At 38.1% G+C, this 20,354-nt stretch overlaps 2 protein-coding genes across 8 annotated transcripts in view; one reads left to right on the top strand and one right to left on the bottom strand.

Moving 5' to 3' along the window:
* Window positions 1-3,557, top strand: part of psda (pleckstrin and Sec7 domain containing a) — a 42,089-nt gene extending 38,532 nt beyond the window's left edge. For all 4 annotated transcript variants that reach the window (XM_055169658.2, XM_055169659.2, XM_055169660.2 and 1 more), the window contains 6 exons: window positions 38-225; window positions 488-558; window positions 650-807; window positions 1,720-1,864; window positions 2,709-2,852; window positions 2,961-3,557. In XM_055169658.2, coding sequence (XP_055025633.2) covers window positions 38-225; window positions 488-558; window positions 650-807; window positions 1,720-1,864; window positions 2,709-2,852; window positions 2,961-3,215 — 961 coding nt within the window. In that variant the 3' untranslated portion in view covers window positions 3,216-3,557. The remainder of the gene's footprint in view (window positions 1-37; window positions 226-487; window positions 559-649; window positions 808-1,719; window positions 1,865-2,708; window positions 2,853-2,960) is intronic.
* Window positions 3,558-6,854: 3,297 nt separating this feature from the next.
* Window positions 6,855-20,354, bottom strand: part of LOC129415629 (nuclear factor NF-kappa-B p100 subunit) — a 24,709-nt gene continuing 11,209 nt past the window's right edge. The window contains exons 9-33 of one of the 4 annotated variants that reach the window (XM_073873213.1): window positions 19,010-19,125; window positions 18,248-18,353; window positions 16,797-16,847; window positions 15,065-15,104; window positions 14,612-14,681; window positions 14,473-14,513; window positions 14,204-14,302; window positions 13,974-14,125; window positions 13,784-13,896; window positions 13,515-13,673; window positions 12,111-12,215; window positions 11,939-12,027; window positions 11,713-11,851; window positions 11,426-11,566; window positions 11,149-11,325; window positions 10,871-11,012; window positions 10,670-10,784; window positions 10,377-10,584; window positions 10,049-10,218; window positions 9,863-9,965; window positions 8,465-8,685; window positions 8,048-8,129; window positions 7,791-7,954; window positions 7,600-7,711; window positions 6,855-7,507 (exon numbers count right to left, since the gene is read on the bottom strand). In XM_073873213.1, the coding sequence (XP_073729314.1) occupies window positions 7,431-7,507; window positions 7,600-7,711; window positions 7,791-7,954; window positions 8,048-8,129; window positions 8,465-8,685; window positions 9,863-9,965; window positions 10,049-10,218; window positions 10,377-10,584; window positions 10,670-10,784; window positions 10,871-11,012; window positions 11,149-11,325; window positions 11,426-11,566; window positions 11,713-11,851; window positions 11,939-12,027; window positions 12,111-12,215; window positions 13,515-13,673; window positions 13,784-13,896; window positions 13,974-14,125; window positions 14,204-14,302; window positions 14,473-14,513; window positions 14,612-14,681; window positions 15,065-15,104; window positions 16,797-16,847; window positions 18,248-18,353; window positions 19,010-19,125 (2,992 nt within the window). In that variant the 3' untranslated portion in view covers window positions 6,855-7,430. Of the gene's footprint in view, window positions 7,508-7,599; window positions 7,712-7,790; window positions 7,955-8,047; window positions 8,130-8,464; window positions 8,686-9,862; window positions 9,966-10,048; window positions 10,219-10,376; window positions 10,585-10,669; window positions 10,785-10,870; window positions 11,013-11,148; window positions 11,326-11,425; window positions 11,567-11,712; window positions 11,852-11,938; window positions 12,028-12,110; window positions 12,216-13,514; window positions 13,674-13,783; window positions 13,897-13,973; window positions 14,126-14,203; window positions 14,303-14,472; window positions 14,514-14,611; window positions 14,682-15,064; window positions 15,105-15,196; window positions 15,272-15,324; window positions 15,409-16,796; window positions 16,857-17,280; window positions 17,513-18,247; window positions 18,354-19,009; window positions 19,126-20,354 lie in introns of those variants that run through there. The other 3 variants (XM_055169663.2, XM_055169665.2, XM_055169664.2) reach the window with 3 other exon arrangements.

Here is a 20,354-nt window from a genome sequence, read left to right as displayed (position 1 = left end):
ATAGAAAATAAATAATGCTGTTTTATGTGATTTACAGTGATGAAGAGGAACTGCGTAAGTCTTTCTCTGAGCTGGACGGCAGGAAAGACTCCACTTCTCACACCATGAAGCGTATCAGCAGTGGAGGAAACCCCCTTGTCAGCGTGGCACAGCAGTCCAGCGCTCAGGTCTACAAGAACGGCTTTCTTGTGCGCAAAGTTCACGCTGATCATGACGGCAAGAAAAGTATGCCATCTGTTATTTCCACCACATCTTTGGGGGTTTTCTATTTAACTACAGCCTATTGCAAATTATTCAAGCTTAGAAAATGAGAGAATTCTTCACTTATAATTATAAAGTTAAATATTTTTGTGATTTACTGATTTCTTCATAATCATCCTGCATAATGTAAAGAATATTCTCTTAAAAAACATAACCTTGATATCTTTAATACTGACTTAAGATCAAGGATATTTTTTTTAAGTTTAACTCTACATTATTTTTTCAGCCCCTCGGGGTAAAAGGGGGTGGAAGACTTTCTATGCCATTCTGAAAGGACTGATCCTCTACCTGCAAAAGGTACATTTAATTTCCCCACCAATACAACTATGAACAATACTTTGGATAATCTTAAATCTATTAATTGATGATATGTGTCTTTCCTCTTAAGGATGAATATCGTCCAGATAAGCAGCTGTCTGATGAGGACTTAAAGAATGCCGTATCCATCCATCATTCTTTAGCCATGCGAGCAGCAGACTACAGCAAGAGACCCAATGTGTTTTACCTTCGCACTGCCGACTGGAGAGTCTTTCTCTTTCAGGCCCCGTGAGTCTCATCTCATCTGTGCAATGCTGCTTTGCAAAATAATTTAAGCCTAAAATGTTACAGAATAGGTATCTGGATTTGTATTTGCACCTTATCAACATATTAAAATGTTTAATAGGACATGTAGTTTGACAGCAAGTATAAGACTAATGGGCAAAAATACACCTAAGTGCACCCAGATCACCTGCTGATTGGTGATCAGACGGGTAATGTCCTTGTCAGAGTGTTCTCATCTGAAATGAATGATTCGACATGCGTCTCCCAAGAGGACTAATCCTTCTCAGCTATTCTGTCTGTCCCAATTAAACATACTTGGGCTATCTTTCACCACGCTGCTTCATCTGCCTGACAGTTTAATGTTCAGGCTGTGTCAGTTGTAGTACACTTTCATTGAGCAGAAAAAAGGTATTTTGATGTCAGTGGCGGCTCGTGACTGCTCATCCGAGGGGTGCTAATTCAAAATAAGTGTTCGGAGTGTCATGTGTGTGATTTCCTTTTCCGGGATGTGTGTTCTGCGTGTCGAGGGATCCTGTGTGCATCACGTGTCATGCCAAAATAAGTGCCTGCTGAACACGCGTCAAAACCGTTTATGATAAAAGAGACGCTCACGTTCACAAAATACAGCAAGACACTCACTTAACAGTAAACTCTGATTACGCATGAGATTATGCAAGTATCTGGCAAACGGGAGCGTCTCTTTTATCATAAACCCTTTAGCAGGCACTTATTTTGAAAGAGACATGTGATGCACACAGGTTCACTCGATGCGCAAAACACATATTTTGAAAAAAGTTAACCACACAAATGACGGGCTACATACATGTTGTGACGAACTTTGCATCGAGCACCCTCGAAAAAAAAAAAGTCACCGGCTGCCACCGTTTGATGTTTTGTTGCTTTTTTAACCCACAGCAATGCAGAGCAAATGCAGTCCTGGATCACCCGTATCAACACAGTGGCGGCCATGTTCTCGGCTCCACCTTTCCCAGCAGCCATCGGCTCCCAGAAGAAGTTTAGCCGCCCTCTTTTGCCAGGCTCGAGCACCAAGCTTTCACAGGTACCCAACAAATCCACTTTGATAGTACGGAGACCATTAACCCTCAGAAAACCACTGTAAATGGGTTAAAACTATGTACTGTTAAAGGGACACGTATTTTGTTTTGAAAATATGCTAATTTTCCAGCTCCCCTAAAGTTAAACATTTGATTTTTACCGTTTTGGAATCCATTCAGCCGATCTCCGGGTCTAGCGGTACCACTTTTAGCATACTTTAGCACAATCCATTGAATCTGATTAGACCATTAGCATCGCGTTAAAAATAACCAAAGAGTTTTGATATTTTTCCTATTTAAAACTTGACTCTTCTGTAGTTACATTGTGTACTAAGACCGACGGAAAATTAAAAGTTATGATTATTAGGCAGATATGTCTATGAACTACACTCTCATTCTGGCGTAATAATCAAGGACTTTGCAGCTGTAACATGGCTGCAGCAGGCGTAGTGATATTACGCACTGCCCAAAATAGTCCCATGCCATTGAAAATTACTAAGGGGAATATTTTCGGCTGCTGCGTAATATCATTGCGCCTTCTGCAGCCATGTTACAGCAGCAAACTACAGAAGAGTCAAGTTTTAAATAGGAAAAATATTGAAACTCTTTGGTTAGTTTTTAGCGTGATGCTAATGGTCCAATCAGACTCAATGGATTATGCTAAGCTATGCTAAAAGTGTATAAAATGAGCATATTTTCCAAAAAAAAGTGAAATGTCCCTTTAAACAGCAGCTTACACTCTGAAATGTTACATAGCAACACACCTGGCAAACTGATTTACCCATCATGCCAACAACGTCACTGTCTGTTGACAGCATTGCTGACGGTTTGTTCTGTATGACTTGTCAGGAAGAGCAGCTTAAATCTCACGAGACACGTTTTCGAGCCGTTTCTGCCGAGCTACAGGAACTGCGCTCGACACCCCAAGACCGCAAGACCAAAAGCAGGGACCAAGAAGAGCACAAGCAAAGGGAAGAGTATCTGGACTTTGAGGTAAAACCATCACATTTTAATTTGCATTTGCCATTCATTGAAGATTTTTTACAATACTGTATATACAGTAGTCATGATCTGGCGATACCAAATAAAAAACGTTTTGAGAAAACACGCTATGGGACATATGCCATGCTACTGAGGGCTAAGATTCGGACAGGGGAGACGGACTTGGCGGCGTTTGAGTCCCATTTGTTTGATGATGGCGGGTTGCAAAGAGCCCATTCCAGCCCCACATTACCCCAGGATAACAGCCATGCCAGCAGCACCAAAGAGTCCAGCAGGAGGAGCAGCAGCAGGAAGAGGGTCAAGCGCTCAGAGACAGGTCAGAGACACAGCTACAGAGAGGCTGTCAAACAGTGAAGACTCGGGCACAAGGGGACACTGTGTCCCATCAGGTGTGTCATTAAGATGCCAGGAGTTACAAATGGTGACTCACGTCAAGGCATCGTGAACGGTTGTGGTTACTAGAATCTGCAAGAAGTGACCGCAATGACCGGCTTACCCCTACATGGGAATCGGTGAAGCTTGCTTTTCGGGCCAGCAGCAACCGAAGGGCCAAATCTGTCAGAGTGGTCGCAAAAGGAGCATCAGCCTCACATTGTTTTTTTACTGTTGGTCATCGCAACATACCCGTCGAATTTATCTTTGTGTATTTCGCTTGTTACACAGGTTTGTTAAAAAATTTGTTGTGGAACAACAGAATTGTGTTGCTTTATTGCCGTTTCTGGTGGGGCGATAACCAAACGAGTCCTCTTTGTCATGTGAACATGTACATGCGATATTTAAAGCAGTGTACATTTTGCTTTTCAAACAACGATTTCATATCTGAGGTTGAGTAGTGAAGTTCAAGAAAGTTGAAGAATTAAGCCTGTACAGTTGTTTAAAAGCATGTCGCAAAGCATGCCTAAGATGTTAGAAGACAATCAATTCATCGTTTGGTACAGTTACCGTGTTATTTTCTGTATACCACCTCATCATTTCAACACAAACTATGTCTAAATTGTTTTTGAAAGAATTCAAAAAATGTGCAATGTGTAAAAGCCATCAAATTTTTTATCTTGTTGTATTATTTGGTGTAAAGATTTACATGTAAACTACGTGAGCTTGAGAATGACGTGATGCAAAATCTGTGTCGAAACCCTTTCGAAAATGGCCAAGCTATTTAATACTCAGGCATTCATTTTCAAATTTGTGATTTGATAGTGTTGACATGACAATACACATACTCCACCACTAGATAAGATAGGGCACTAAATGCTGGTTCAGTCAGAATAACCACGTCTAATACCTCAATTGAGAGATCTGTTGAAGTGGATGTCATTTGGTCAGTTTACAAACTGATGGTGAAAGATGATGTTAAATGTGAAATATTGTTTATATATATATATAAAAAACCAGAAGGTAAGGTTATTTTAACCTCATTACACTATTGATATCCGAAACATGAAGGATCCAAGAAATTGTAAAAATACATCATCATTGCAAATCCAGGTCATGAAGATCTAAACTGACTGTTAGCACTACCAACATATAAATCAAATTGAAAACTTAAAACACAAAGTGCAATGATTGGGATGTTGACAAATGAAAAACTGGGATTAAAAATTCCAACGGCACTTCAGTAGTGTTATACTCCACTGCACTATAAATAATAGCTGTATTTAATGAAAAAAGTTATTTATATATTTTGAACATTTATTATCTGTTTTGAGTATTTCTATACCTGTACAGGTTTTTATAGGGAACACTTAACCACTCAGAGTAGTTTGGTGTATCCCAGAGATTTTGGCGTATTTGTAATTTATTTCTATAGTTTTGTGTCGTGTTATTCATTTTAGCTGTATATAATGTGAATATTATGTTACGACTTCTCTGTAAGTAACAATGCTGTTTGTACGTTTTGGAGGTCTAGTTAAAATAAATCTGTTTTGAAACAATAATTGTATTCATTTAATTCCATTTGAAGAGTTTAAAGTAGAGATGCCCCAAAATATATCAGCCAATAATTAATACCGATCGATAAAAGCCATTTCTTACCACTATCAGCCGATAGTCATGGCGGATATATGGGTGATTCTCACGAAACCATTGAAACACCACAGCACTAATGATTTTAGCTTTAAAATTTGTAATATATTAACATTAAAAAGCATCAGAATTAACACAATACTGTGTTCTACCTTGCACAATGTGTGATTTCAACATAAGAATTTATAATTGTAAATTTTATATCATTTTCTGCTGAAATTCTCATTACCGCAATGTGTCCGGCTGTGTTTGAACATGCGTTATGTTGTTATTTAATCAAATTAACACAAAAATATTAAGAAAAAAAATGCATGTTTTGCTAGACTACTTTAGATGACAGAAAAAATATTTACTGAATATTCATGTATAATAAGAATGAAGAAAAATTAGGAAAATTATGTGTCCATGCCTGATGTTCTCATCCTCCGCAACACTTTTTGAGAACAGTTTAAGCACACATACAGAATTTTAATAAAGTTTGATTTTGAGTGACCAAGCACATGGACCAGTTACTTCAAGATGGCTACCGGGTAAGATAATTTTTTACAGTTAATTTGAAATATTGTCTTGTCAGAATGCTTACACAACATTTTGATTATCATTACCGCAACAGATGCTTATTAAATGTTAATTTAATTAATAGAAGCATAATACTTTGATTTTAAATGCATGTGCAGAATCTCCAAATTATGTTCTTTCAAGTTTGTCATGTCATTTTGAAAATATGTCAGTGTTGATGTTTTCTGACTGTTGCGGTAATGAGATTTTTTAGGACAAATTTTTTAAATTATGTTACAAAAAGTGTTAAATGATAAGTAAAAGTTTTTAAATTAATGTTCCCATTTACTCCAGACTTTGTTTTTCAATGTCTGGTGGGAAAAAATGTAAATTTAAGCAATTTTTACATTTTCATGCTTGACATTTTTAAAACCAAGTTTTCGTGAGAATCACCCATATCCTGCCAATAATAAAAGAACAGGAAAATGCAATGGATTTGAGCTATGTGTTTATCTGAGGCGTAGCCACGAGGGAGCCTAGGTGGGCCTTGGCCCCCTCATTTACATGTCCGCCCCCTCAGATTTCCAATTGCTTAAAATAAAATAAATAAGAAAATGTTGATTTCTTAGTCTGATTGATAGATTGACCAATCCAAATGCTGCAAGGTAAAATGCAGCTGTTTTCAAACTTGTTTGGATTAGCTCATGTCACGTGTTGTTGTGCAGAACTTACGCTGTCATCTTTGCATGAGAGTTTATTAATATTCGGTGACAATGGCAGCTGGCAGGCAAAGTACAATATTACGCTTTTTCAAAAAAGCACAGAAAGATGTGCGAGAAGGAGAAAATGTGCCATCTACATCATCTGAGTCTACTTCATGTTATGCTGAAACGTTGAAGTAAATATGTTGTTTTAAATGTGTACAGGTGTTAAGCTGTTTTATTTATAGAGTTGCCCCCTCATTTTAAGACGCCCCTGCCGTTTCATCGGATGCATGTGCGGTGACGCAACATGCGTCTGGTCCGAACTTTACTTCCGGTTTCAGCTTTTTCAATAGTCTGACTAGTTGCTAAACTGAACTCTTGAACAAATACCTCGTCAAAAAAAATAAATGTTTTGGTTTCCTAGATAATCTACGTGTTGACTATTTTGCTTGATATATAAATAAACTATGTTTAAAGTACTTGTTGTTGTTTTTTCTTAGCTGAGTTTACCGGAAGTTACGTGTTGAACATGTAATCCACTTGTTTAAGTTGTTACTGCTAAAACCGTCTATAAAAAGTGTAAAGAAACATCACTAGTTTAACGTTCAATATTAATGGTCATTATATAAACTAGTAACATGTAGAAAATGTAATAAATTTTTTTTTTAGAAAATAAGCGGCTATCGGTGGAAAAAATGTAATATCGGTGCATCTCTAGTTTAAACCAAGCAAGACGTGTTGTGTTTCTCATTACCATTTAAAGACCAAATAATGAAAACAATAGCTTTATTACAACATACATAAACATAACTTTTTCACTGCACAAGCAATCTGCAAAGTAGACATAAATAAACAGTGTTGGATAGAGGTCTTTATAGAGGAAGTAGCAGAAAGATCTCCATACACGTTTGCATTTTTACGAAGGTTGCGTATATGAAACACAACCCTACTACATACTTTTTTAATTAAAACATTCCACATAAAAGATTACAGCTGTACTTACACAGACAGCATACGACTCTGGGCCGGAGTTGTCTGCCGTCTGGCTAAGTTATTGTGATGTCACTGTCAGCAAGTCAAGTCAAATCTTTAGATACAAGCATTTAAAATGTCTGGACTTGTACTACACCTTCATTCCGAACCCTGGAGATCTCTCAAAGCAACTGAGAGCTTCAGTCATATGTTTAGTTATGCAATACCAGTTGGGCCTCAGAAAGATCCTTTAAAATCCTCATATTTTTCCACCTTGTTGAGATGATGAACAGTCCGTCAGTTCGCGCCATCAGTCTGAGCAGGGGCTGCTAAATAAAGTGCCATGTTATTCTCAATGTACAGATCCTGATAATCAGTGATTGGCCACGGCAGGATTCGCTATTTCCTCTGTGATGGACTGACTACCAAAACCACTGTCCGCTTTGGAATCTGGAGGAAAGAAAAAAATTACACGTGCTTTATTTTTTATATAGACTACTATATACTATTTACTATCAGATACGACATGCTCTTCTACATACCTGTGCTCTGCTTGTCTTCTCTGAGTTGGCTGTCTCTAAGCAATCTCACTCCATCACTCACACCTAGAGACTGCAGCGCCTCCACCAGGCCATCCACGGGACCACCACTCAGCTAAGCACAAACATAAACATTTAATATACATCATATAAAATATTTAGCCAACAATAAATACACAGCAACAATTTCTTACCTGGTAGTTCTCCAGCAGCTTCTGATAGGGTGAGGCGCTCTCCTGATACAGGTGAGTAAGTGTGAGCATGCCCAGGTTTTCTGCCAGCTTTCTCAAGGGTACGTCATCTTGAATAAGGATACCGCAGAGTTTAGTGAGCACCTCACTGTCCAAACCCTGGCTCACTGCAAGAAGGGGAACAAAACTTAGTCTTAGGACAAACTATTAGATAAGATATATTTGTGTTTTTTTAGGAATGTGTGTCAAAGCCTCATTACCTTCCTCTGTGCTCATTTTTGTCCTTTTGGAGGCGAGTGGACTGGGCTTGGGAGCTTTTCTACCATCTAACAGATCTTTAACCTTTTGACATTTATTATGTAAACAAATCATATATTTTTTTATTCGTCTATCCTTAGACACTTAAATATATAGAGTATGTGACCCTGCCTGTAAAAAAATGGCTAAAGTGTATTTAAAACCGTGCTACACAATGTAAAGAAAATACTGTGTAATTACAACCTTAATAACTTCAATATTGACTGAGTAAGGTCATGTCAAAGTTGAAATCAATGACTGAAATAAATATTTTGATGCTCCTAATCTCATAATTAGATTATAAATCTTTAGCCTGGATCTCACAGACAGGGTCTGACACTATTTTGACAAATACAAAAATTCACTGTGAAGCATCAAACCTTTTGACATTTGGCCAGGTCAAATGGTGTGTGTCCAGCTGCAGGTCTCTTGCGTGGGTTAAACACACCTCCCTCGGATGATATCGACATGCACTCAACTTGTGGAACGATCTCAGTTTGAAGCTGCCTGTCGACGTCCTTTGTTTCAATCTCCTCATCTTCATCCGACGAAGACGAGCCCAGGAAAAGAGGCTCATCGTTCTCCAGGCATTTATTGGCACCTAATTAAATAACAAGGGGATCAATTATTTTTCAACTTAGAAACTAGAGTTTTTTACTACACTTGAGCTGCTTGCTAATGTGCTGAAATTTAAAGGTGCACTGTGTGGATTTTAGCGGCATCTAGTGGTAAGGTTGCGAATTGCATCCAACGGCTCAGTCCAGCGCTTAACCTCCCTTTTGAAGCACATAGAGAAGTTACAGGACAAATATGTCATCTGAGGCAAAATAGTGATGAAATGCGCTCTGTAGAGCAGTTTGTCCATTTAGGGCTACTGTAGAAACATGATGGAACAAAATGGCGACCCACGGTGTATGAAGATAAGTTGAAGGTAATAAAAAACATAACGGTTCAATATGTTCATTCTTTATACCCTACTAAAAACAAAGTTATGTATATTATATTGCATTTTTGTCAATAGATCCTCCTAAAATATACACACTGCACCTTTAAGCTATTACTATATTGAACAAAGTTTAAGTCTTACAGGGACACTCCCCTTTTTAAAAAAAATTGAACATTTTCAAGCTCCCCTAGAGTTAAACATTTGAGTTTTACTGTTTTGGAATCCATTCAGCTGATCTCCGGGTCTAGCGGTACCACTTTTAGCATAGCTTAGCACAATCCATTGAATCTGATTAGACCATTAGCATCGCGCCAAAAAAAACCCCAAAGAGTTTTGATATTTTTCCTATTTAAAACTTGACTCTTCTGTAGTTACATCGTGTACTTAGGCTAACGGAAAATTAAAAGTTATGATTTTCTATTTGGCTTGGAACTATACTGCGATTTGGACGTAATCACAAACTTTGTTGCCGTAACATGGGTCCAGCAGGCGTAGTGATATTATGCAGTGCCTGAAAATAGGCCCCTGCCATTGAAAGTTACTAAGGGGATTACTAAAATATCGAAACTCTTTGATTATTTTTGAGCGCGATGCTAATGGTCCAATCAGATTCAACGGATCATGCCAAGCCATGCCAAAAGTGGCAGCGCCAGACCCAGAGACCGGCTGACTGGACTCCAAAACGGCAAAAATCAAACATTTAACAATAGGGGAGCTGGAAAATGAGCATATTTTCAAAATAAGTGGAGTGTCCCTTTAATGACCATCACTGTGGTGTCTCCAGGTTTTCATTATAAATGTGGGCTATTAAAAAGATTTCATTTATTGGCACCTGCAGCTATCAGCAAGGAGCAGAGATGAGGAGAACCCTGACTGGCAGCGAGGTGAAGGGGACTGTTGCCCCCAAAGGTACAGGTATTCACATCAGCTTTCAGCTGTAACAGACAAAGATATAAAACCATGAATATGAAACATTTGTGGTGGGTGTAGGAACTTATGTTTACAGCATGTTATTTACCTCAGAAATGAGATTACAGGCCACTTTTAAAAGGTTATCCCGCACTGCAAGGTGTAGTGCCGTGTAGCCGCTTTTCTGCTCTGGCATGTTGATTTTTGCTCCAGCCTCCACCAACAATCTGAGACAGTGCTCTCCGTCTTTCTTCACCGCAAGATGGACTGGATACTGACCTGAGAAAGAGGAGAACAAGATCTCAGGATATTGCTGCCACCCATGTAACATTTCACATGTAGTGTTTTGATCTCCAGACACCTGACTAACCAACAGTAACTAAGTCTAGGAAAAATACAGACACAACAGATGGGTCAACTTCAAAGGCACATCTCACCTGAGAAGTCAGCACAGTTTACTAAATGGTGGTGGTGCTCTCCCAGCATTCCCAGGACCACTCGTAGTATAGCTTCATCTCCGGTGTGGGCAGCCAGGTGAAGTGCAGTTCGACCATCCCGGTCAAGAAGACTCGGGTCTGCACCCATTCTCATCAGCGTCTCGACTAGCTTGGGCTGCTTCGTGATCACGGCCAGATGCAACGGTGTCTAAATGGGGAAAGAAACGTGATAAGTTATGACAACCAAAGCATTACTTAAAGGATTATTTATTTTACAGCAGATGCACAGTTACCTGGCTGAGCTTGTTGAATTTGTTGATAAACTTGTGCTGTGGGCTGTTTAGCATTGTCTGAATCAGCTGTTGCACCACATGAGTTTGCTGGTGGATTACAGCCAAGTGCAGAGGCCTATGGGGAACAAATACGATACATTTAAACAAAGAAACTCCAGCTGATCACTAAAACATTAAGACAATGTGAGAAAAAAGCCTCACGTGTCTCCGTTCTCATCTTGCACTCCACACAAATGTCTCTGAAGATTCAGCAGGGCACCCACATCCCCGGTGCTGCAGTATTGTAGTAAAGCACGGGCAGTGCTCTTTGCTGTGAATGTGGCATGACTTTGCAGAGCTGTGGCTGGAAATAGCACAGGAAGGAAGCATACATGTGGGCTTAAGCATCATAAGTCTGAAGTCCTAAAATCATGTTAGTTTAGTGGCTCAAAATGACAGATTAACATCGGGCACTACTTCACGTTGCTTTATAGACCTACCGATTTGAATGAGTTGCTGTTGCACTGGAGAGCCAGGCTGAGTTTGTGTGTTTGTCGGCTGATCCTGAGATCTATCAGTCTGAGGGGCGGAGCTTGACAGCTGTGCTCCTCCCCCATAGCCACCACAACCACCAACATAAAATGCTGGATTGTCCAGATTGTGGTTAAATTGAAAACCTATACGCAGAAATGACCAGAGTAAAGAGTCTGCCTGACCAAAATAATAGAATATTATTTGATAAGTTAAGAGCTGGATTGGAGAGAGACTTTTCTTTACCTCCTCCACCCATTCCACCTCCTCCTCCTGTTCCAGCTCCAGGACCCCCAAAGCCTCCCGCGCCTCCTTGAGGACCTCCTCGCCAGTGATCATAGGGCTGAGGAAGGGACTTCATCCTCTTCCTCTGAACCTCTTCTTTGTCTAAAATACATAAGAAATAGGAAGATTTTAAGAGGGAAAGGCGATAAACACTACTTTATATTACATACAGATTAATAGATGAAACACAACCACCTAAATTAGGATTCCCAGTGTATTTAGTAGGTTTAATACACAACACTACTAACCTTGATTGTGTGGAATATATGTAAACTGCTTGGGTTCACTGCAGTCGCCGCCCTTCTTCCTCTTGAGCTGCAGAAACACGGTGACTGGCCGTGTGATGTCTGTGCAGCGGTAGGCCGGGGTCTTGAACACGATTGCATACTGATGGGGTTAGAAACAATAGAAGTCGGTATTTAGTCAGTTTTTAAAGGCATCACTTGCAATAATATATTTGAAATTCTCACACACCTGCTTGTGAACATCAGTGGGTGAAAAGTCTCCAAACGCCTCCCATCCTCCATCTTCTTCCTCCTCATAGAAACGAATATCAATATCATCTGGAATTAAAGAAGACATACATTATTGGATCTAGACAAATTTTTGCGAATGATTGGGAATTTATCTTAAAAATGAAAATAACCTTTTTGAACTTTATCACAGAGCAGAAAGATTTCTTCCCCTCCAAGCACAGATCCAGAGGTTTTATCCATACGGGAAATCTTCAGATTGGAGGCATTTGGTGATTCTTGATAAAGAGGTTTTACGTTAGTTATAACAAGAATATTTTATTTACATTTCTGTCTCATTTAAAGCTTTGAAAGTTGTTTAACAAATAATGATAATCCAATATATTTAAGTAAGTGAAATAGGACATCCCTAATGTTGAGATGATATCTGACCCAGTCTGTATATAATATCTTTAAAGGAAAACACCACCGTTTTTAAAATTTTACTATGTTCTTACCTTAACTTAGATGAAATAATACATGCCCATCTTTTTTTTTAAATGCGTGCATTTAATTTTTGTACAGTGTGTCGTCAATGGGTTAGCATTTAGCCTAGCCCCATTCATTCTTTAGGATCCAAACAGGGATAAATTTAGAAGCCACCAAACACTTCTATGTTTTCACTATTTAAAGACTGTTACATGAGTAGTTACACAAGTAAGTATGGTAGCACAAAATAAAAGGTGACGATTTTTAAGCCGATAAAAATGAGAACTATATTGTATGGCGGAAGAGCACTTAGTTTGCAGCACCTCGACCTCGGCGCGCAGCAACATCATCACTCCCCTTGTTGCTCAAACTTCCGTCAATGTTACTGCGCCCGAGGTCAAAGTGCTGCAACCAAGTGCTCCTCCATGTTTTATTTTGTGCCACCATACTTACTTGTGTAAGTAGTCAAAAATGTGTAAAAATAAAAGTGTTTTGTGGCTTCTAAATTCATCCCCGCCTGGATCCCAAGGAACGAATGGGGCCAGGCCAAACGCCAACACATCCACAACGCGCCGCGCAAAGATTAAGTGCACGCATTGAATAAAGATAAATATGTATTAATTCGTCTAAGTTGAGGCAAGAACCCAGCAAAATGTAAAAAAAGGGTGGTGTCTTCCTTTAATACCGACTGAGTAAGGTCATGCCAAAGATTGAAATAATTGTGAAATCAATAAGTGAAATCAAAACTTTAATGCTCCTAATTTCATAATTATGAAATATAATCATGAGACTTTACCCTGGATGTCACAAGCATGGTCACATATAAAAACAAAAAGCTAAACCAAAAACAGTGTAAGGTATTTTATTACTTTACATCATATTAAACCATGTATAATTTAAACTACTATCCATTATTTAAGCTTAATGCCTCTTTTACTAACACAGTGGTGGGGGGGTGGAGTATTTCAGTTTCCTTTTCTTTTAAAGTGCCCACATAACTTCTCATTCATTTAGTAATATCTTTTCCCTCTTTCTTCCCCTCTCAGAGTTGTCTGAAATTAAATAAAAATTCATTCCTTTATGACTAAATGTTGTGTGGGAGAACTTACTACTGTCATAGATGGGATTGGAGACAACAGGCTTCAAGGCTCTGGTGAAACCACCATCGCTGTCCTTAAGGTAAGCGGTAAACTTTAATCTCACAATGTTTAGGTCCATGTTTTTACCCAATTCTTTGGCTTCTTGCAACATAGCCTGTTCCTCTGCATCTGTGTGATTGTAAAACATTAACGATAATATTTGAAATGTGGACAAGTGAGCAGTGCACTGAATTCAAACATCAGAAATGTCCAGTTTAATAATTAAACCACTGTCTTACCACTGAATTTATAACCAGGCTCCTTTAATCTCCTCTTCTCTTCTCTCAACCTTTTTGTTAATACTTCCACCACTCCTCTCTTAGTGACATGCAAAATACCTAAATTGCTGAATCTAGACAAAGATAATACATGATTATTATACAGATAAGGTCAAATATCATTAACAGTTATAAAGGGTAATTCACTTACTGTGCTGTGAGATCATTGGGCCCAACATCAATCATGCATATGCCATTGTCAGTACACTGGCGTCCCACAAGGCTGTGTGCATGAACGCGAGGGGGGTCTGTGTGTGTCACCAACTGAACCTCCACTCGAGCATGGCCCACGTAGTTGGATATCTAAATGTACAGGGATTTTATTAAACTATTTTAACATACATTTACATTACTGTCATTAAGAAAAAAACAGCATGTTACCTTAACTGTGGGATATGTCCTCCTGTTTCTTTCACTAGATGCACCTGGCAAACCTCCATGGGACGGACCCTCACATTCATAACGGAATCGAAATCCTCTCTGTAACACATATTTATATAACACGTATGTAACTAAATAAGAAACTGAGTGACCTGTATAATTCCAGAAACAGGGCTGGAATTTCCCAAAGTTACAAATGTATTTCAACACATCACAAACATTTGTCAAAGTCTAAATTAATTAATTTTACAAAACCTTATTGAACATACCTGCTTTGGTTCCTCAATGATCTGCAAGTAGGGTCCATGAACTGATGAAGAAACAAAACAGGCATTTTGCATTACAACTTTTAATAAATAGTCAACAAAAGCAAACTAAAACAAGGTTAGGCACGATGCATTAACCAACCTGTCTCTGCCACATAAGGTTCAGTTTTAACGTCAAAAGGTGTTTGCAGATATGGAAATTCCATGATAAACTGTTGAGACAAAGTACCATGTGTCAAACATTTATTTTTTACATTAAATGATTAAACTGTACATTAAATGTTAACATTTGAAGTACCTAACATTAGATAACAATAAGGAATAGTTTCTTATCAGCAATTACTAAGTGTATTTCTTTATCATTTGTTAATAGTTAACATATGATTTATTTGGATTGATAATGCACAATAATATTTATAAATGATCCCACGATTAATAAATATTTTTATATATAAAGCTTTAGTATGTTTTAAAGCTTTAGTAAAAAGCTCAAGGTTATGCAGAATACAATAGACCACCTATACACCACCACTTGGAACCCCAAACGTTAACTACAGGAAGTAGTAAAGATCAATTTTGATATTATTTTGCTTACCTCTCTGTCAAACTTCATTTGATATTGTGAATCATCCATCCTGCAATGTAACAGAATGCACTTATTTAGACCGTCTTACACGGAGGCAAACTCCGACAATACCCCAAAGCTACTGTATTGAAATATATTTACCATGCTGAATCAAAACATCGTCAGCTTCTTAGCTACAGTACAACCCCTACAGATACAGTTAATTTCCCCAGTTTTTCCCCGCTGTAGTATTGTGATCTAAACACAGGAAGTCGTGGACTTCAGCCTACCTGACACACAAAATGCACAGCCTCTCAGTTCTACACAAAGGGCTTACGCAGGACTGTTTCACTTTCAGTGTCAGAACAAGGATGCACGCATTCAATTTTTTCAACCTCGCTCCTTCTGTCTTGCTCACACGCTTGCGCAGTTTCCAGGAAGTCAGTGAAAAAAAAAAAACGGAGGAAAGCCCCCAGAATACCAGCTCTATGCTGCCTCAATTGTCAAATCCAGAGAAATGCAGGTACATCATTTTCTCATCATTTCTGAATTTCCTCAACTTTCCAAAGTCATTACTTCTTTGAATTTCCTTCTCGATGGTACTTTTCAAACAAAATTCCTATTATGAATCCTTTTTCTGTGAATATTTAAATAAATTCAGTGAAAAACCCACGTATGTGTAATTTACTAAAATGAATAAGGCACTGCATAAATTAATTAGTCAGACATCCCATCAATACCTGTGCCAACCCTAAACAATGGGGAATGCCCCCCCATCTTTTGTCTCAAATCTTTAACCCCCCATAATATTCAAATAGAAAATACTAATGAAAATCTCTGAATGATACACCGGTTTACTATAATATAAAGTTCTATCAGACAGGAAGTATCTATTATTATTTTTCAGTATTGTTTTTATTATCCATAGCTACACTGTGTGACAGGATTACACAAGTCTCGTCTGGCACTGACAGGAATGAGGAAGCAGCATCATCACACAGCCAAGGATGAGGTAGGATAACCTAAGATAGCAAAGTACCAAATGCTCTCTTTCTCTCTCATGGGAAAAACGTACAGTAAACTATGAATTGTCTTATGAGCTGTCTGGGCTCTTAGGTGCCACTGAGTAAAACAGTAAATTCTTACGTCAGTTAAAAAAAACCAAAAACTCTTAAAGATCCCAACCACATCCTGTCCTTCTTCTGTGAACTGATAGCATATTAGCTTGTGGCAAATAACCCCACAAAAAAAAAAAATCAAATACATTCCAATTTTTTTTTTTAAAGAAATGACACTATCACCTTCTTTAAAATGTTTGACTCACTTCAATACAAAAGTAACAGCATATACAGTCTAGCTTCTATTAAACCCACATTGATTTTTGCTTCACTGAGAAATATCAATAAATCTTTGAACGTAAGGTAAATTAATCATCATGTAATAACAAAAATAAACCTACTGCTGACTAATATCTGTAAACTACTGTGAATTAAATAAACTTGTTTCCAAAACACTACTACACCGTCTAATGCAAGCTTCACTAAAACCCACAACAATTTTTCCATGAGGATAATGCATGTTGAAACAATGCCAGTGTAACTTAATTAAGTCAATCAAATTACATATAATCAAATACATTGTACATTGTTACATTTGTAAATATATCAAATCAGGTATTGTCTCTTCTAGTACTGCAGGCCAAGACTGCATTTTGGCAGCTCACTTGATTTTGACAGAGAAAGTACAATAAATAAATATGTACCTTAAAGCTCCAGCCATTGTGTGTGTTGTTGCAGGATCATCCGAACCGACTCTTTGGACTCTGAAATGAATTGCAATAATACACTTACAGTATTTCACTTGTTACAGAATGTACGATTCGGGATGTGATTCCCCTGTTGTACACTTACAACTCTGCCCCAAAAAGTACATATGACTTTTCACGGGAATTTCCCCGCATAGCACAACACAGGATACACTTTGATAATATATCAATTACTGAAATTATTAAACATTGCTTACGATCATGGTTTAGTGGATTTATACACAAAGAATGAAACGCGTCATATCATGTTATGCATCTCTGTTAAACGTTAATGTTTTCCGCATACTGACTTAGAAAATTTCATATGGACTGCAACTGAAAAATAAAACTGTAGGCATCTACAGTACTATTTAAAGACTTGTAAATCTTGATAGGCGAATGTTTATTAAAATGCGTGATAATTTTGATTAATCAAACTTACGTGTTATTGGTGACGTCTGGTAAAGCTCGTGCTTCTAGCGTCAACGACTTGAACGACTCGGACAATTTTAGCAAATAGCTAAGATAAGAACAAAAATGCACAATCCATGAACAATTTAATGTTTATTTCTTATTCAATGTTGTCCTCGCGTCGCTCCAAGAGACTGAACACGTCCATGAATCGAAAGCTCTTGAATTGGAAAGCCCCTGACACAAGGGGGAATTCCGCAATCATGTGATCTAATACGAGACTTTTGATTGGTCTTTAGAAGGAAGAAGATTTGCATGCGCTTCAAAACTTCCGCTCAAATATAAAAAATAATAAACATATATCTAAATGGTTTAAAACTCCTTTCAAAATCCAAGACCATGGAGAGTAACAGAATGCAAAAAAAAATTATTAAAAATACTGTAGCATGAAATAGTATTTATAATATAGTGTTTTTGAACCTTACTATAAAAAATATTAAAGTACTACAATACTTACTATATACAATACTTACTAGTTTATCAATTTACTATACCTAATACTACACAATACTATAGCATTATATTGCATAATGAAGTACAATTATACTATAACATACTACAATTTTCAATAGTTTCCTATTGTAAATACTAAAGTACTAGAGTACTTTTCATGTGCGAAAACAAAGGTATATACAAAGTTAAGTCACATTTATTGCATACTTGAATTACATCCCACCACACATATTTTATTACCTCAAAATCATACTTTATTTGTCAAGCAAGCTTATGTGAACTAACAACATGATTATTTAGTGAGGTCGGGATATCTTTTTTTTACGGTTGGCCTTTAAAGTCTGGACCTTAAATGTCCAAATAACCATGGACCATAAAAATGCATAGCATCATCTAAAAGATACTTAGATATTAATTATCCCTCAGAAGGCCTAATGTCTAATAATAAAAAGTCCTGAATGATAGGAATGCTGTTCTCATCACACTGGAAATGGCTTCGAAGAGTCAGGAGAAATGTGTTCTTCATGGTGGTCAACATGGAACTAATCCTGTTAGCTACTACCTGGATGAACCTCACTTCTGACGCTGGAGCTTGAGACAAAACAAAACAGAACAGAGAGAACATTACAATGTTTAAATGAACATACAATTGCTTAAAATATTTAAAGGGAAACTCCACTTTTCTATATTTCTAATTTTCTATAAATGACTATACTCTCATTCTGGCGTAATAATCAAGGACTTTGCTGATGTAACATGGCTGCAGTAGGTGTAGTGATATTACGCATCGCCCAAAAATAGTCCCCTGCCATTGAATGTAACCAAGGGGACTATTTTTGGGCAGTGCGTAATATCACTCCACCTGCTGCAGCCATGTTACAGCAGCAAAGTCCTTGATTATTACGCCAGTTTGAGAGTATAGATCTGCCCATATCTGCCTAGAAAATAGCAACTTTTAATTTTCTGTCTGTCTTAGTACACGATGTAACTACAGAAGAGTCAAGTTTTAAATAGGGAAAATGTTTTTTAGCGCAATGCCAATGGTCATATCAGATTCAATGGATTGTGCTAAGTAATGCTTAAGTGCTAGCGCCAGATCCGGAGATCAGCTGAATGGATTCCAAAACGGTAAAAATCAATTGTTTAACTCTAGGGGAGCTGGAAAATGAGCATATTTTCAAAAAAAGTGGAATGTCCCTTTAAAAACAATTTCAGATTCTGGAGACAGAAGAAGGACAGTATCTTACCTATGGTCTTATTCAACTTGTCTGGGGGAGTGTTTAGAAGAATCTTCTGCACAAGAGCTGGAGGAACTAGCACACAGATTTGATTACCTCCATCTCTTACAGTTAAAACAACCGGCCTAGAAAGACATGAGTGGACCATGACATATGATTAAAAGGTATGACAGCAGATTGAGAAAATACCTTATAAAAACTAAAATCACAGCATATAACACAAATTATGATACAAAAACATTACATACTGATAGAATGTATAGCTTAAATATACTGTACTGCAGTGATGGAAGAAACAAAGCTTTTTGAAGCTTCGAAAATACTGAACCAATGCTTCGAAAAATTATTTGCTCGATTGAATCTTTCAAAACACCTAAATATGGCACCACCTGCAGGAAAAAACATTGTAAAAGCAACAAGATCTCAGTCCAAACATTTGACAGTTTTTACAAAATAATTGCAAAGGTTTTTTCTAAAAGTACGTTTTAAGAAAAATAAATTATTTAACTCAATGAGGCCATAAATGAAAAGTGTATTCAGTTTTTTATTTAGAGCTAAAAGATCATCAACACTCTAACTGTGGGTTTACACCAAGCGCGAAGCGTGCAATCACATCGCTCGCTTTAGATTACTCGCGGGATTTAACTTCGTGTCATGCAAATTTTCCGCCCGAGTTGAATATGTTATCACGGCAAATTCGCCGCCCATATCGCATCATTCGCATCGCACCACGCGAGGACACGTCTGATCGCGTCTTTGCATTGACTTTGTATGTAATCTACTCGCGCAAATCGTCAACCCACAGTAACTCCCCTTTTAATTATGCACATGTTTGTCATTAAATCTGTCTATAAACAAAAATTAGGCCAACTAGTCGCATTATCAGTCAGATATATAGGCCCTGTCCCAAATGGCGCACTTCATGTGGACTTTCGATCTCGTGGCCTTAAATTGCGTGTGCTCGCTTAGTCTACAAGTCCGCAGTGTGTCCACCTGCCACTTTTATGCTCCAAAGTATGCCCATCCGTGCCCCCTTGATGTGGTTTTCGGCGAAGCCCGCACTGCAGCAGGCTTCGCACACTTTACCAACCCAGAAGTCCCTGCAAAATCGCAATCAGACGACGGAAGGGAGGAGTTCACACTGATGAGCAACTTCTCTTCCTCTTTCTGGCGTCTGTCCCAAAATACAAAATACGACTTCGGTGTGCACTCTTGGACTCGCGTTAAGGGTCCCTAAGGTCTGCACTACATGATGTCATCAAAGTGTGGACTCTGAGGAGGTCCCCAAGTCGGGAATGTGCCATTTGGGAGAGGGCCCTAGACAGTGGTCATTTGTGATCAACTCCCCATCAGA

This window comes from Misgurnus anguillicaudatus, chromosome 11, assembly GCF_027580225.2.
Source record: "Misgurnus anguillicaudatus chromosome 11, ASM2758022v2, whole genome shotgun sequence".
NCBI classification, from domain to species: Eukaryota; Metazoa; Chordata; class Actinopteri; order Cypriniformes; family Cobitidae; genus Misgurnus; species Misgurnus anguillicaudatus.
This window is presented reverse-complemented; position numbering and strand designations above follow the sequence as displayed.